The sequence below is a fragment of the Jaculus jaculus genome, chromosome 9 (assembly GCF_020740685.1).
Source record: "Jaculus jaculus isolate mJacJac1 chromosome 9, mJacJac1.mat.Y.cur, whole genome shotgun sequence".
Classification (NCBI taxonomy): domain Eukaryota; kingdom Metazoa; phylum Chordata; class Mammalia; order Rodentia; family Dipodidae; genus Jaculus; species Jaculus jaculus.
In genome coordinates, this window is record NC_059110.1 from 120,243,613 (window position 1) to 120,260,303 (window position 16,691).

Genomic DNA, 16,691 nt, shown 5'->3' on the forward strand with positions numbered 1-16,691 from the left:
GGGCCCTCTCGCACTGGGACCTGACCCCTCACTGTCAGGAGCAGAAGTGAATGCAGTTATTGAGTGTGCCAAATTTCTGTAGGCTTGGCTCTCGCTGGACACAGCCCCTAAAGACTCACCTTGTCTTTTCTGCCCCTGTCTGGGGAGCTCTGACCCCTCCTTGACAGGTGTGAGCCGTGTGAGGCTGTGTGATTCTAAAGCAAGAGAGAGGAGATGGGGAAGGCCCGAGGGAAGCCTCCAGACTCCCTGCACCACAGCCTTGAGGGTGTGCTAGCGTGACACGGGGTACCCAGAGTCTTCACACATCAGGGTTCCCAAGGCCCACCGCAGCCCAGCCCCTCAACGTTCCGTACCTCGCACAGTGACTGTCTTCCCCTCCCGGCCATTTGCTTATAAATAATAAATTGTCAGAGGGGATGTGGGCTCTTTGCTGTCTCTTGGCTGTTGTTGCTAGGGCCTGTCCCAGGGCAACCTGGGAAGTGCTGTTAATGGAGGAGGCAGGCTCAGAGAGCCATGGAGCCCAAAAGCCAGGTACCTTCAGGCCAGGATGTCCCCACCTGAAGACGTTCCAGGCTGCCAGGTGCATTGAGTGGTGGCACAGCTCAGGCATCCCAGGCTCCACCCTGCTCTGTCCCCTCTCTGTGTGGCCAGGACAAAGTGTCTTCCCCGTAGTCCATTTCTTCTGTGGAAGGTGGGCCATCACAGAGCTGAGGGGACTAGCCAGTGCGTGGGTCCATAGGAAAACCTGGGTATCCCATAGGGCCATTACCAGAGTTGATAGCGTGGGAGCCCCAGCAGCCCTGGCCTAGACCTGCCTCCCGCCCTCAATAGGCCAATAAAACAGTAAGTACGAAATCAGAAAAAAAGAGGTCCAGTGACCCCTAAGCCCATCTTTGGGGTACTGACATGAGGTTTAGGTTTAAACAGAGGGCAAGAGGTGTCCCTGCCCATCTTTGTCAACATTGTTGTCTCTCTGGTCTGTCCTGCTAGGTGGTCTTGACAAGTTGTCGGAACTATGTGAAATCTCTTCCTGGAAGACAAGTTTCTTTTCTAGCTGGCACCAGGCTTTAGCCTTTCCCTCCCCCACTATGGGATTTTTAGGGAAATTCCAAGTCCCAATTGTCTGATAACCAAAAGAATGGCCTCTAGTGTCTCCTTAGAATATCTTCACTGTGGTGAGAGGTGGGGCTCAGATGAGAGGCAGAAGCAGTGTGTGGAAATCTGTCCCCATGCTCTCACTGAAGTCCTCTAGCTGAAGGATCAAAAGAGCAGTTAAGCCATCTTCAGAATCCCTGTCTTTACTATAGTTTATAACTTTTTCTAATTTTAACAATCTAAGTCAATGTTAGAATCATGCCTTTTATATCCTACTTTCCAAATAAATTCTCGTTTTACTAAAAAAAAAAAAAAAAAAAAAGCAATTAAGAGCCAGTCACGGTGGTGCACGCTTTTAATCCCAGCACTCGGGAGGCAGAGGTAAGAGGATCACCATGAGTTCGAGGCCATCTGAGACTACAAAGTGAATTCCAGGTCAGGTCAGCCTGGGCTGGAGGGAGACCCTGCCTCAGAAAAGAAGGGAGAGCAACTAGCACATTTATTGCCCCTTCTGAGAGAGAACTTTCTATTCAGCGCCGCAAAGGGGCGTTTCTCTGTGGCCAGAGAATGGAGAAGCAGGGTCTCACCAAGTGACTTCTGGACACCAAGGAAGAGGAAGTCACAGTTCCAAAGCACTGAGGAGCGGGGCCTCTGGAGGGATGTGCTTGTCTTCTGAGGGCCAATTCAGGGCTCTCTTTTTCTTCCCCCAGAGTCTTGGCCATTTTCAGCTGTCTTGGTGCTGAGGCTATGTCATTTAGCATGCAGAGGAGTGTAGAATGAGGATTGGGGGCCACCAGAGGTCATTTAGGGGACCCCTGTGGTCCTGGCTTATTATCCTGAAAGATTAGCACAGTTTGGGTGGGGCCCAGGCCTGCCAGGCTGGGCGGATACTGTTCTGGGTAACAGAAAGGGAGAGCCAGTTCTAGTGAATAGGCCAGACCCACGTGGCCTTTGTCCCCATGTAACATCTCTTCCCTCCTGCCCTGGGTCTTCTGCACATCCCCCTCCCCCACAGCGCCCCCAGCAGACCTGCAGGTGGCTGGAGGAGGCTGCTGAGGCCTAGGCCTTGGCTTCTCGGGCAGCCCTGCTCGGCCTCTGTCTGGGCCCCTGTAGCTGCTACTGACCACGTTGACCCCGACGGTGACTTTGCCTGTCACCTCTTGCAAATAGTCCCATGTTGGCACTTAGCAAGAGGCTCCTAATCTAGGGCACTGGCTGTTTCCTGTGGGACTCCGACCTGTGCATCCAGGATGGGTGCTCTCAAGGACACAAACTCAGGGACAAGTCAGTCAAGGTCCAGAGGTTGTCCACAAGTCAGTGTCCTTCCCCTACTCCCCTGGGGAAAGCAGACCACCATGGGTGTACGCTGGCCGTTGGGGCCGTGGAGCTGCAGACCCAGGATGAAGTCACCGAAGTGTTTCAGTGAGGCAGGCCAGGCGGAGTCCCTGGGGTGCACCCGTCTTTTCCTCTTACAGGCTCGCCCAAAGCCAACAGGAGCCCAGGAGGAGCGTCCTGCTGGGGCTTCCAGGCCAGGCAGCGCCACGGAATCATGCAGATCCGTAGACCTGGCACTGTCTTCAGCTGCTGCTCCCACTGTGCGGGTCCCCCCCCCTCGCCCCCCGGGCAGATGAAATGACAGCCATGGCCGTGGGAAACCTCACATCTCAAGGGAAACCGTGATGACCTCTGGATTCTCAGGCTCCAAGCTCTCAGGGAACCAGCGCTGGTTGTCCACCAAAAAAACCACCTGGGGCTTTCAAACGCCTCTGCCTGACCCCCACCCCAGGCTGGTTATACTATCTGCCCGTCCTGCGAGATCCTGAGTAGAGGGGCAGAGACGTAGACAAGAGTTACAGCAGGATGATCCCTGACGGGAAGTCAAGGCACAGGCTCAGTTCATGGGAAGAAGGGAAGGGGTGTGAATTCCACAGAGCCTTTGGCATCTTCCCCAGGAGTCCTGGCCTGGCCACACTGTGGGGACATCAGGACAGTGCATGCCGCCCCAGGACAGGTGCTGCCCGTGAGCCCAGCACGTCCACTCCCCAGCTGCACCCATGGTCATGGTGTCTTTCGGGTCTCAGTGTATCCTGGTCCCTAGCTGGGGTCCGTGCTGGGCACACTCACAGATACAGCTCAGTGTCACTGGAAACGTTTCCCTTGCGGAGACACGGACACACCTCTTCACCCCAAATAGGGCTCAGACGGCAGACCAAAGTACAATTACACAGATACCAGTTCAGTAAACCGAGTGTTTTTTGGGGGGGGGAGTCACTTACAGAGCATAAGGAGAGGTTACTTGTAGGAATGTGGGGCCCCCAACGCAGCCACTTTGATGGAGATTCCTGTGTCATAATGACTCCTTGAACGCTTCCCCCTCAGCCTGGGGGTGAGGGCATACTTACAGAGCATCGGGACCCCAGAGTCTCCACCTCGGAGCTCCTTGTTCCTAGATCTTGGGCATTCTTGTATACACCTGGCACAGAGGGGCGTGTGATCTGCGGCGGGGGTCTGACGACCCTCCCCACACTGACTCTCATGAGTTGACCCAGCTGCTTTGTCTGTCTGGTTGGTTGGTTGGTTGGTTGGTTTTTCATGGTAGGGTCTCACTCTAGCCCAGGACAACCTGGGATTCACTATGTAGTCTCTGGGTGGCCTTGAACTCACAGCGATCTCCCAAAGATGCCTCCCTCCCGAGGGCTGAGTGCAGGCGTGTGCCACCATGCCCGGCTCCCGGCTGCTTTCAGTAAAGCTGGCGCTAGATGCTTACACCTCCCGGCACGGAGGAAACTTGCCGTACATCACCCGGTCTCTAGTCAGCGTGCCGTTGGCTCAGACTGGGGGTCTCGCGCACACACACAGCCCACCCCGGTGAGCCCAGGCGAGGACTCGTTGCGCAGTCAGCACCCGCAATCATCCTGTCAGGATGCACACGTGGTCGGCTGGAGCCCCGAGCCGCTGCTCCTTGGCACATCAGCCTCGCCTTTCCTCCGTTCCTGTCGGCCCCAGGCCGTTGGGCCAGCCTGGGCGTGTTTTTACTCACCACAGCCACAGCCTAGGTGGCTCGGTGCTGCCGGCTATCCTGTCAGCCAAAGGCTGCTTGGACGCCTGCCATGTAAGCAGGGGGCCCAAGCCTCGTGCACACAGCCAACCCCAGAGGCAGCCTTCGTCATGTGCTCTCGGGAAACCGAAACCGGACTGGGGTTCTGAGGCATTTCCTGAGACCGGTCTTCAGGCACGCCACACTGTGAGGCTTCTGGGTTGGAGGACGTTCTGTGGGGGCTCCACAGCAGAAAGGAGTTGGGGCTCCTAGGCCCCTTCGTCGGTGCTCTAGGCAGGTAAGCCTCTCTTCCTCGCTGGCGGGGAGGGCGCCCTTCTCTGCACAGCGCGATCACTGCAGGACCTCTCAGTATAGCTGGGTGATCACTGCACAAAGGCACCAGCCAAAAGGACAAGTGGGAAAGGATTCATCTGTAGGCCCTCTCTCGGGTCTGTGTGTTCTGGTCCAAGCTTATTCCCTCCTATGAGAAGCGGGTACCTTTTCCTCCTGTGCATGGGCATACCGTATGAGCCAGCACAGGCAGCCTTGTCCCAGCTTGCCACACGAGGAGGTCAGGCAAAAAGCCTCTGCCAGGGGCTAGGGAGAAGGCTCTGCTGAAGGTGCTTGCTTGCTTCCTGAGCTCAGTTCTCTACCACCAGGTAAGGGACCCAGCACCATGGAAAGCCAGAAGCTAGGGGGTGCTTTCATCTGACATTCATGGGCAGTGCCAGGAGACCCTAACGCTAGTACAACTACACACACACACACACACACACACACACACATGAGAGAGAGAGAGAGAGAGAGAGAGAGAGAGAGAAACTAAATAGATGATGGGGGGTGAGGTAATTCCATTAGATCAGATTTTAATACAAACAAAAAACACAGCCTCTGCACAATGTCCAGCACGAGGCCCATGTAAAAGCCAGGCATGGTGGAATGCCCCTGGAATCCCCACGCTGGGTCACTGGGTCCTAGGGTCCTAGGGTCCCTGGAACTCGCAGGCTGGCTAGCCAAACCTGATTGGTGAACTGCAGGCCAATGAGAACCCTTCCTCGAAAAGAAGTGGAGGTGTTGAGTAACAGTCCACCCATGATCAGGCAAGCAGCTCTGATTAATTCAGTGGTTAAAACAAAACAAACAAAAAGCATGAAAGATGGGGATTGATGGAAAGGAAAAAGAATCTTAATGAGAGGGGGAGGGGATAAGAGAGGGGAAAGGGGGAATAAGATCAAAATACATTACAGACATGTATGAAAGTGTCCAAATGGAAAAAATAAATTTATTTACTTGTTATTTTTATTTTGAGAGAGAGAGAGAGAAAAGAGGTGGATGCTGGGGAGATGGCTAATCTGCCTATGGGCCTTGGGGGGTCCCAGCTTCTCAGGGCCTGTCTTGGGGCTTAGTCTGGGTGAGCTACACAGATAGCCTTCTCCCCAACCTCCCCCACCACGCACCGGTGACCCCCCAGGACCTCTGTCACTTCCCTGCTCCCCAGAGCCCCCTCCCAACCTCTGGCACATCTATGACTTTGTGGCACACCCTGCAGGGGCCTGTTGCCTGAAGATAAGGCCCGTCGTTAGCCAGGCTTACACCGTCCACACCCTGCCACCCTCAAGGCACAACCCCGCCTCTGTTCCCCTGGTCCTCATTGTCAGCACCCCTAGCTCGTCTGTTCCATCTGTGCCCTGCTGAGAGGTGAGGGGTCTGCGCCTGCAGCACATGTCACCTTCACAGCCATCTGGGTTTCCAAGAGAGCCCCCACATACCCCGCGCCCATCTACCATCCACAAGCAGAGTTGAAGGGATCAGCGAACTGACCCTCCCTGTCCAAAGGGCCTCACACTGCTGTTTCTTCTGCTGCAGGGCTGGGCTTCTAGGCCAGGCCATGGCTGTCCTGTGGCTCCTCTGGGTATGTCTGCTGGTCCCAGGCATGGAAGGTGAGTGATGCCCACTGTCCAAAGTGAAAGTCCAGGGTGGACTGTGTCCTGCTCTTCAGGTCAGCCCCCTCCTTGCAGGAAACCTGGACAGAGTCCTGTGTGGTGCTGGATCCAAGGGTTTTCTCCTGGGCCAACACACAGGATCTCAAATGGTGCTGGCATGTAGATTGGGAGGGGAGAGGATGCCCCTACCCCTGGCCAGATGAGATGCAAGTGATGTGGAAAATATCAAGGACCCCTCCCCATCCTGTCAGTGGGAACCAGCAGGCCAGGCATTGGGTTCTAGTCCAGCAGCTGTCCTGAGGTCAGCAGCCTTGGGACATGGGTTCCTTTACTATATGCTCTGTGGCCCCAAAGGCCCTTGTTTGTCTTGTACCTCCTAGTGAGCATCCCACTTTAGCATGAGCAGCTCTGGATTCAGGAACCCAGATCCTACTTGGCCCAGTGAACACTGTGAATGGCAAAGAGATGCGAATGGGGCCACGCTCCGAAGTCCAGCGCGGGGCAGGAGTATCATTCTGGCATGAATGACAAGCCTTGCTGGTCATGCGGACACTGCAGGGATGGACGCAATAGAACCCCACGTGGGATGTGGGCTGTGACCGTCCTGGGCTAGCACCGTGTGGTGCACTCAGTGTTTAAGAGTGAAAGCACATGTCTTGATTTTTTTTTTTAATTTTTTTAATTTATTTATTTGAGAGCGACAGACACAGAGAGAAAGACAGATAGAGGGAGAGAGAGAGAATGGGCGCGCCAGGGCTTCCAGCCTCTGCAAACGAACTCCAGACGCGTGCGCCCCCTTGTGCATCTGGCTAACGTGGGACCTGGGGAACCGAGCCTTGAACCGGGGTCCTTAGGCTTCACAGGCAAGCGCTTAACCGCTAAGCCATCTCTCCAGCCCACATGTCTTGATTTTTAGAGGCACGAGTGTTAAGTATATGTGTTTTAAAAGTTTTCATGATCTGAGTTTTGTGTGTGTGTGTACATACATGTATGTATCTACAACAGTGTATATTCCTGACTGTTAAGTCAGACATGAAAGCCCAAATGCATTACCTAGCAGGCAAGTCTCTGGCAAGATTTCCATGTGGCATAGCGCAGACTAACCAAAAATGTATTTATATGCACCTATGTTTTAATGCTCTTAACCAAGGTCTTCTCCTGTAGAGCTGTGTTTGGGCTTTTCCCTGCCTTGTTCCCAGTTATGTAATGTATACATCCTAGTGCCGTGTTAATGCTTTGCTTTGTTCTTCTTATAGTGCCTTTGTAAGCTTGGGCACTAAAAGGACTTAAGCACCTTGATTGCACTGGTGACTCCTGATGGGGAAATTCTGCAGATTTCCCCCGTGTCCTTCGGGAAGTGGATCTAGAACAGTGCCCCGCAGCCCCAGGCAGGCTGGAGTCTGCTCCCCTGGCCTCTCTGCTCAGATGGAGCTTCTCCAAGTTCAAAACAAACGTTTTACGCTAATCATAACCTTCTACACGGGTTAGGTGAAAAGAACATCGCGTTTTAAATGTGCCCCATTTTTCTTAACTTATCCTTTTCTTTCAGTTGCAGTGAAGTTGTAATCATAGGCCCTACACGTGTACCCCGTGCAGTCCCAAACAGGCTGCCCTCACCTGAAGTATCATAATAGCCATTTAGACAGTCGGGAAGCAGGACTGAAGAGAACCCTTCTCAGCTCACCTCACAACAGCTGTTTCCTTAGACTGAAGTTTTCAAGACAGGAGTAAGAACTTCATGTACCTGAGTTATCACATTAAAAGCCTTTACTTTTTGTTGGAAGAGCTATGGGTAGATGTCTCTACTGCCCAGATAATTACATTTGCTTTCTGTGAAATGCTCAGGAATATCAGAACATTCCTTCTCTTACTTGTGTGTGAGTGTGTATCATAATAAAACTACTGGTTTAAAGGTTAAAAAGAAAAGAGTGAAAGCAAGGGCTGGAGAGATGGCTTACTGGTTAAGGTGCTTGCCTGTGAAGCCTAAGAATATATGTTCAGATCTGCAGGTCCCACCTAAGCCAGACTCACAGTGACACAAGTGTGCCGTGAAACATATGCACACAAGGGGGCGCACACGTCTGCAGTTTGTTCGCAGCTGCTGAAAGGCCCTGGAGCACCTATTCTCTCTCTCTCTCTCAAAAAATAAATTTAAAAAGCGTGAAAGCAAGCCACAGCCCCATCAGCTCTGCACTTCACAGTGGCTCTGCGGTGCCCTGCGGCTCAGCAGGAACAGATCTGGCATCCCATAGATGAACTGGATCCTCCACTTAGGACACTTCAGTGTATGATGGGTTGTCAGGGCACTATCACATGGCAAGTCAAGGGGCATCTGTCTTCTGCCCGTGTGTCTAGAACCACCATGGTCTCCTGTACCCTCAGGCCAGCACCCCAAAGCCATGCCCTTAAGAGATGGAGAGGGTCCTCTATCCCACTCCCATTCTTCCTGGGGACCACAGTCTCCACTTAGTAAGGCTGAGGAGCCAAGGGTCCTGATGCTGTCTCTACAGAACCCCGGTGCCCAGAGCTGAGATATAGAAAGGGCCTTGTCTGCTGTAAACCCCGTATGGAAGAAAGGCTCTGTGGTATCCACTTGAAGGAAAGGCCTTGGCTTCTGTGAGGGCCGCATGGAGAAGAGCTGAGGCTATCATGGGGGCCATGTGGAAGAAGAGCTTTGGCTTCTGGGCATCTGTGTGGAGGGCAGGTCTCGTCCTCTGTGGGGCCGCGTGGAGGGCGGGCTTTGTCCTCTGTGGGGGCCATGTCAGCTCTCTAGGCTTCCTCAGTGGGTGCCCTTTCCTGCACATGCAGGGCCCTCTGCAGTGGCACAGAATACCCTCCCTGATGGGATGATCTTATCCCCAGCAGGACATAGGAATCCTGGGGCTGTGTTGGCAGCTTGGTGCTGTGCAAGCCCAGTTTTCCTCTCAGCAGACCTTGGCTTTCCCCACAGGTGCCCAAGATGGGGACATGCGACTGGTCAACGGAGACACACCTAGTGAGGGCCGTGTGGAAATCTTCTACAGAGGCCAGTGGGGGACAGTGTGTGACAACCTCTGGAACCTTTTGGATGCTAACGTTGTCTGCCGGGCCCTGGGATTTGAGAATGCCACGAAGGCATTGGGCAGAGCCGCCTTTGGGCCAGGTGTGGCTACACTCTTATCCCCCAAACTGAGGTTACTGAGTGACGCCCCTTAACCAACTCTCCCCCTTGCCGTGGGGCGGTATCCCTATTCACAGGGCTGAGGGCCCAGCTCCACCTCCAGTCTGTTCTCCGTCCCCCCCACCCTCCCTCCAGGAAGTGGCCCTGTCATGCTGGATGAGCTGGAATGCAATGGAACCGAGCCCTCTCTGGCCAACTGCAGCTCCCTGGGGTGGCTGAAGAGCAAATGCAAGCATGACCAGGATGCCAGCGTGGTTTGTGCCAACGGTGAGCCCAGCTCCCTCCTCCCCCATCACAACTGGACCTGGACGGCGTCAGCAGTGTCCATGCCCTTGCCCCTCTCAGCACCCATGTGTAAAGAGAAGTTAAGGGCTGAATGAGAGCCGCCCTCCACAGTGGAGTGGTGGTAGAAGAGCAGAGTCCGCTCCCCGCAGGAGGAATCCCACGCCCTCTCCCGTCTCCCCTAACTTCTCTAGCGGGATTGTGGGCTGCAGGCCGGAAGCTGCACTCACAATGCTCCGCGGCATCTGCATGCTAGAGGCTTCGCTCCCTGAGGCCACGGTCTCTGGTTGTCACTGCTCGCTCTGACACACTGACCAGCACCCTTGTGTGCACAGAGCACAGGTGGTGGAGAGGCCTGGTGCCCCCATTCCCACTGGCCTAACTCCCTGTCTCCATTTCATCTCTGCTCTCTGTCTGCAAGACAGAGGCTCCATTGAGAACTTTCCTACCTGGTTGCTAGCCGAGGCTTCCTCCTGGCCCTGCCCACAGGGCCTGGGCTGCTCTCTGCCACCTACCTCTGCCCTGAGCTGGAAGTCTGGGGCATGAGAGTGTCCAATCTCACAAAGCCAGACTCTCTAGGGGTGAAGTGGGCCTGAGGTGGAGGGTACACAGCCACATTCAGGCATGCACGTGTGCACACAACACACACACATGTGCACTTGCACACTTCCAAGCATGCTTTCATGCTGCACGTGCCTAAACTCACAGAGGGCCACAGAGGAGTGGCTGGGCTGGGCTGTGTGGACTTCTGTAAGGGCAAGAGGTGCCTCTGGCAATGCATTCACGGAGAGGAGGCTACAGACAGGAGCTAGAGAGTCCTGGGCCAGTGTAGAGAGGAGGCTATAGACATTAGCTAGAGAGTCCTGGGCCAGTGTGAAGAGGAGGCTACAGACAGGAGCTAGGGAGTCCTGGGCCAGTGTGGAGAGGAGGCTACAGACAGGAGCTAGAGAGTCCTGAGCCAGTGTGGAGAGGAGGCTACAGATAGGAGCTAGAGAGTCCTGAGCCAGTGTGGAGAGGAGGCTACAGACAGGAGCTAGAGAGTCCTGGGCCAGTGTGGAGAGGAGGCTACAGACAGGAGCTAGAGTCCTGGGCCAGTGTGGAGAGGAGGCTACAGACAGGAGCTAGAGAGTCCTGGGCCAGTGTGGAGAGGAGGCTACAGACAGGAGCTAGAAAGTCCTGGACCAGTGTGGAGAGGAGGCTACAGACAGGAGCTAGAGAGTCCTGGACCAGTGTGGAGAGGAGGCTACAGACAGGAGCTAGAGAGTCCTAGGCCAGTGTGGAGAGGAGGCTACAGACAGGAGCTAGAGAGTCCTAGGCCAGTGTGGAGAGGAGGCTACAGACAGGAGCTAGGGAGTCCTGGGCCAGTGTGAAGAGGAGGCTACAGACAGGAGCTAGAGAGTCCTGAGCCAGTGTGGAGAGGAGGCTACAGACAGGAGCTAGAGAGTCCTGGGCCAGTGTGAAGAGGAGGCTACAGACAGGAGCTAGGGAGTCCTGGGCCAGTGTGAAGAGGAGGCTACAGACAGGATCTCACAGAGCCAATGAATAGCAGAGCCAGGGCCCCTCTCATAGCACACTCCTGTTCCTCCCAGAAACCAGGAGTGTGCACACTCTCGACCTCTCTGGGGAGCTCTCTGAAGCCCTGGGCCAGATCTTCGACAGCCAGAAGGGCTGTGACTTGACTATCCAGGTGACAGCGAAGGAGCAGGGGCAGAGGCAGGAGCAAGATGACCTGAGCCTGTGTGCCCACACGCTGATCCTGAACACCAACCCCGAGGCCCAGGCCCTGTGGGAGAAGCCGGGCAGCGGTGTCGTCATGAGAGTGGACGCCGAGTGCTTGCATGTCGTCAGGGACTTTGTCAGGTGAGCTGCGCTCGCCCCTCCCTCAGAGTGTCTGCTTCGGTGGGTGGGTGGCGAGACAATACTCCTGCCACGCGCACGCTTGTATGCACATTCATGCGTGTGTGCACACAACACACACCTGCATGCATTTGCGCAGTGAATTGGCCTAAGCTCACGGATGGCGTAGTCACGAATACGCACATCTGTACACACACACACGGATGCACACACATACACCTGAACACTCGCTGCACTCACGTGGGCATAGGCTGACACATTAGAACACTCACATATGTGCCCGCTCACCCATCCTGGGAGTGCTTGCCCTGTGGATGCAGTCACTCTCATGTGCACATTCAGTTCGTGCACAAGCATGTGCATGCTTACCTAAACACATAAGCATGACTTCTCTTCAAGTGACATGAAAAGTCATCCCAAGTCACCAAACACTGTTATAAGAATTCTCTGGCGTCCTAGGATTCAGCACGAAGAGCGAGAGTGGAGCTTGTGTGTGAAATGCTGGGAGGCAGGGTGGCGCAGAGCCTTGGGTGGCTACAACACAGGCCCAGACCCCACCTGAGGCCCTCAGGAAGGTGCGGACACTGAAAGAAGTGGAGGCGAGCATAAAACACACACACACATACACACACGCACGGGCTGGAGAGATGCTTAGTGGTTAAGGCGCCTGCCTGCAAAGCCCAAGGACCCAGATGCACAAGATGGTGCGCACATCTGGAGTTCAACTGCAGTGGCTAGGGGTTGTTTCGTTCTCATTCTTATAATCTGAAGATTTCTATAACTGAATATAACATTTAAGAGGACAATATTGGCAATTAAAATCAGATTAAAATGCTTTCTCGCCCACCCAGTGTGCAAATCTAGCAGGAAGCCTGGGTGGCAAGGGCTGATGCCACCCCTGCTCTCCTGGGCCTTTCCGGAGTGCCGCCTGTGGTCGGGGGTCTCAAGCTCTGCTGCTGCCTGTCCTGTGGGTCTTGGTGTCTGTCTCTTTCCTCCAAGGCATGCAGAGAAGCTGCAGCAAGCCTGGGGCTGTGGCACAGCAAGTCCCCAAGGCCTCAGAAGTCCCCTCCTTGCTCAGGGCACCCCAGACACTCTGCTCTCTCCCTCTGTGGTCACCTTCCCGCCCCCCTCCACCAAAGCTCCCCAGCCAACATGCAGCCGGTAGTTACTCAATGGACATCTCAGCCTCTGGGAGTCGCTAGTCTCCAGCCTTTTTTTCCTTCTGGATTTCTTCTCTGAGAAAGACAGGCAGGGCTGGGTTACCTATTCTGACTCTTTTAAAAATGTCTGTGTTTTATTTTATTTATGTGAGAGAGAAAGGCAGACTGAGAGAGAATGGGTGCACCAGGGCCTCCAGCCACTGAAAACAAACTCCAGACACATGTGCCACCTTATGCATCTTGCTTACGTGGGTGCTAGGGAATTGAACCTGGGTCCCTTGGCTTTGCAGGCAAGCACCTTATCTGCTGAGCCATCCCTCCAGCCCATAGGATACCCATCCTGATTTCTGGAATCTAATACTTGGTCCTGAGTGGGGGGCAGCATGAGAACCCCAAAGGGGTAAGGACTCCCTGCGTATCACAGCATGAGAAACAAGGAGGCTGGCACTTCCTAGTCTCACTTGTTATGACTCAGGGGACCATAGTGGTGTGCGATGGCAATTATAAGCAAGTGACCAATCGTTCTGTCATATCCTCCCACCTCCATTTGAAGGCCTTTAGTACTAGGAGAAGTGGGTGGCAGAAACTCACTTCCCTGGCTTCAGGGTGGGGTGGGTGCCATGCAGGGTGACCAGGCCAGAGGAGTCCATTGCTGTCTCAGCCTCTGAGCTGCCATGAAGTTGGCAACAGGGCCACATATTTGAAGAACCCTTGTATGCAAGGAGAGGACATGAGAGGTCACTGGGCACCCGGGCTCATGGTCAGGGGAAGCAGGGAGGAAATGACTATAGGAGCTGGTTTTGCCAGGGAGGAGACAGATTCTAGGGGGCAGAGGAACACTCCATAGACCCAGCAGGGGACCTGGGAAGATAGCTCGGTTGGTAAAGCACCTTGAAAGCATACAAATGTGAGTTCAATACTCAGACTTCATGTAAAAAAAAAAAAAAATTGCCAACAGCCAGGCATGGTGGCCTGCAGCTGTAATGCCAGCATTACGGCGATGGAGACAGGAAGACCCCCAGGCAGTCTAGCCTATTTGGTGAGCCCCAGATGCCCTGTCTCAAAAGTAAACATTATAAAGGCTGAGGCTGGGAGACGGTTTAACAGGTAAAGACCCTTGATTGCAGAGTCTTCCGGCCCAGGCTCCTTCCTCAGCACTCACACAAAGCCAGATGCACCGTGATCCCAGTGAGCTTGGAACGACTGGTGGTGTGTACATGCGCACAAAAGAACCCAGCAGGCGAGCTGGGGAGATGGCCCAGCAGCTGAAGGCTTTGGCTTGCCAGGGATGTCTGCCTAGGTTCAGTTCCCCAGTACTCACATAAAGCCAGATGCATAAAGTGGCACACACATCCGGAGTTCATTTGCAGTGGCAAGAGGCCCTGGCATGCCCATTCTCTCACTCTCTTGCTCGCTCTTTCTCTCATAAAAATACCTAAGGACTGGAGAGATGGCCTGGGTTCCGTTCCCCCAGCACCCATGTAAAGCCAGTTGCACAAACTGGCATATACATCTGGACTTTATTTACAGTGGCAAGAGACCCTGGCTCACCCATTGTCTCTCTTTCCCTCCCTCTCTCTGTCTCCTTGCAAATGGATAAATAAAAATATTTCGGGGGCTGGAGAGATGGCTTAGCGGTTAAGTGCTTGCCTGTGAAGCCTAAGAACCCCGGTTCAAGGCTCGGTTCCCCAGGTCCCACATTAGCCACATGCACAAGGGGGCGCACGCGTCTGGAGTTCGTTTGCAGAGGCTGGAAGCCCTGGCGCGCCCATTCTCTCTCTCTCCCTCTATCTGTCTTTCTCTCTGTGTCTGTTGCTCTCAAATAAATAAATAAATAAATAAAAATAAAAATAAATATTAAAAAATATTTCAGGAGCCGGGTGTGGTGGCGCACGCCTTTAATCCCAGCACTCGGGAGGCAGAGGTAGGAGGATTGCCGTGAGTTCAAGGCCAGCCTGAGACTACATAGTGAATTCCAAGTCGGCCTGAGCTAGAGTGAAACCCTACCTCAGGAAAAAAAAAAAAAAAAAAAGGATGACTGTCACCAGAAACAGCAGTACCTCAGGGTGTTAGTGGGTCAGTGGCAAAGGTGTAATAATAGTGTTGGAGAGGAGGCCAGGGGCACCTGCTGTCCCAGGAAGCAAGCCTCACCCCCCTCACGCCCTTCCCAGGTACTTTTATTCCCGAAGGATCGAGGTCTCCCTGTCGAATGTGAAGTGCTTCCATAAGATGGCCTCAGCTTTCGGAGCCACACAGCTGCGGGACTTCTGCGGGAGCCTCTTTGCCACCCTCCTTCCCCAGGACCCCTCATTCCGAACACCCCTGGACCTCTACGCCTATGCTCAGGCCACTGGGGACGCTCTGCTGGAGGATCTGTGTGTGCAGTTCCTGGCCTGGAACTTCGAGGCTCTCATCCAGGCTGAGGCCTGGACAAGCGTCCCCACCAGCATGCTGCAGGCACTGCTCCCCAAGAGCGAGCTGGCCGTGCCCAGTGAGCTGGCCTTGCTGAAGGCCGTGGACGCGTGGAGCACGGCGACCGGCGCCGCCCACTGGGAGGTGGAAAGCCTCGTAGAGCTGGTCCGTTTTCCCATGATGCCGCCCGAGGACCTCTTCGAGCTGCAGTTCAACCTGACCCTGTACCAGGGACACGAGGACCTGTTCCAGAGGAAGATCATGCAGGCCCTGGAGTTCCACACCGTACCCGTCTGGGTGCTTGCCCGGTACATAGGCCTGAACCTCACGGAGGACACGTACAAGCCGCGGATTTATACGTCGGCCACGTGGAGCGCGTCGGTGACGGCCAGCTCCCGGGGTGCTCGAAACGTCGTGCAGAACTATCCATACAGGAGGAAACTGTCATATAATTATTACCCAGTGTCCCCCTACAGCTACCCCTACGAGTCCTTCCAGACCCCTCAGCACCCCAGCTTCCTCTTCCAGGCCAAGCTGGTCTCCTGGTCATTTGCTTACCTCTCCACCGTGGAGAGCTGCTGGAATTACGGGTTCTCTTGCTCCTCAGACGAGCTCCCCGTCCTGGGCCTCACCAAGTCCGGCTACTCAGACCCCACCATCGGGTACGAAAACAAAGCGCTGATATTCTGCAGGGGGAGATTCGTGGTGGGCGTCACTGACTTTGAGGGCTCCAAGGCTGCCATCCCCAGTGCCTTGGGCACCAATAGTTCCAAGGCTGCCTCTCCATACCCCTGCTCCTCCGGGTCCTTCAGCAGCTTCCGGGTGGCCATCCGCCCCTTCTACCTGACCAACTCAACTGGGCTGGCCTAGGTGGCATGGACAGCGGTGGGCCCCAGAGTTGGGCCGGCTCCAGACACCACCCTGGGGGATCCCCTCCTGGGCCTCCTTCCTATCGCCAGTCACCTCCAGCAGCCTGCCACCAGACGTCCCCAGCTTCTGCTGCTTCTGTGAGCTTAAAGAATCACCGAGAGGTTTCAACCAGCACTTACCCGGGCACGGACGACGCCCACAGCTCCCACTGCCTGGCTGGCTTCCAGACACAGGCGTGTGAGGTCCTGTGGGATTTTCTTATGCCCCTCCTGCAATTTCTGTCCGTCACATCATTAAAATTACATTGCACTTTCTGCGTTGGTTCATTTGTACAGGAAGTGCTGTTGGGTTCTTATGGTGTTCAGACAGCAGACAAGCTGGATTCCGGGGGACCGAGAATGAAACAGTCCCTGTCCCTGTGAAACCACGTGCCAGTCAGGGAGACTAATAGCAAGTGAATGTCCCAGCCAGCAGTCAGGGTCATTGTGAAGGAATGGCGTAGGAAGGGGACCATAGGGTACAGTGCTAATAAGCACAGGGCTAGGTCTATCTGAGAGCAGAGGTGATCCCATAAGAAATGGCTGCCAGAGCTGGGCGTGGTGGCGCACGCCTTTAATGCCAGCACTCAACACTTGGGAGGGAGGCAGAGATAGGAGGATCGCTGTGAGTTCGAAGCCAGTCTGAGACAACATACTGACTTCCAGGTCAGCCTGAGCCAGAGTGAGAGCCTACCGCAAAAAAAAAAAAAAAAAAAAAAAAAAAAAAAAAAAAAAAAAAAAAAAAGCAGAAAAGAAAAGAAAAGAAAAATAAATGGCTACCAGGCTAGGGGTTGGGTCCCAAGGGGCTAAGGGAGGTGGAAGAGGCGCATGCAGGAG

General features: G+C 54.5%; 1 protein-coding gene across 1 annotated transcript; it reads left to right on the forward strand.

The window, feature by feature from the left end:
• The first annotated feature begins 4,230 nt into the window (after positions 1-4,230).
• LOC101610702 (galectin 3 binding protein) lies at positions 4,231-16,130 on the forward strand. The gene is made up of 6 exons (XM_004655706.2): positions 4,231-4,430; positions 5,999-6,072; positions 9,026-9,217; positions 9,371-9,502; positions 11,107-11,377; positions 14,706-16,130. The coding sequence occupies exons 2-6, from the start codon at positions 6,021-6,023 to the stop codon at positions 15,814-15,816; spliced, it is 1,758 nt and encodes a 585-aa protein (XP_004655763.2). The 5' UTR covers positions 4,231-4,430; positions 5,999-6,020; the 3' UTR covers positions 15,817-16,130.
• Positions 16,131-16,691: the final 561 nt, after the last annotated feature.

Bases quoted from the DNA above. Each gene is read 5' to 3' on its own strand.
- LOC101610702 (XM_004655706.2), top strand. From the start codon at position 6,021: ATGGCTGTCCTGTGGCTCCTCTGGGTATGTCTGCTGGTCCCAGGCATG. The intron at 6,073-9,025 runs GTGAGTGATGCC...CTTTCCCCACAG, and splicing joins GCTGGTCCCAGGCATGGAAG to GTGCCCAAGATGGGGACATG. The intron at 11,378-14,705 runs GTGAGCTGCGCT...CGCCCTTCCCAG, and splicing joins GTCGTCAGGGACTTTGTCAG to GTACTTTTATTCCCGAAGGA.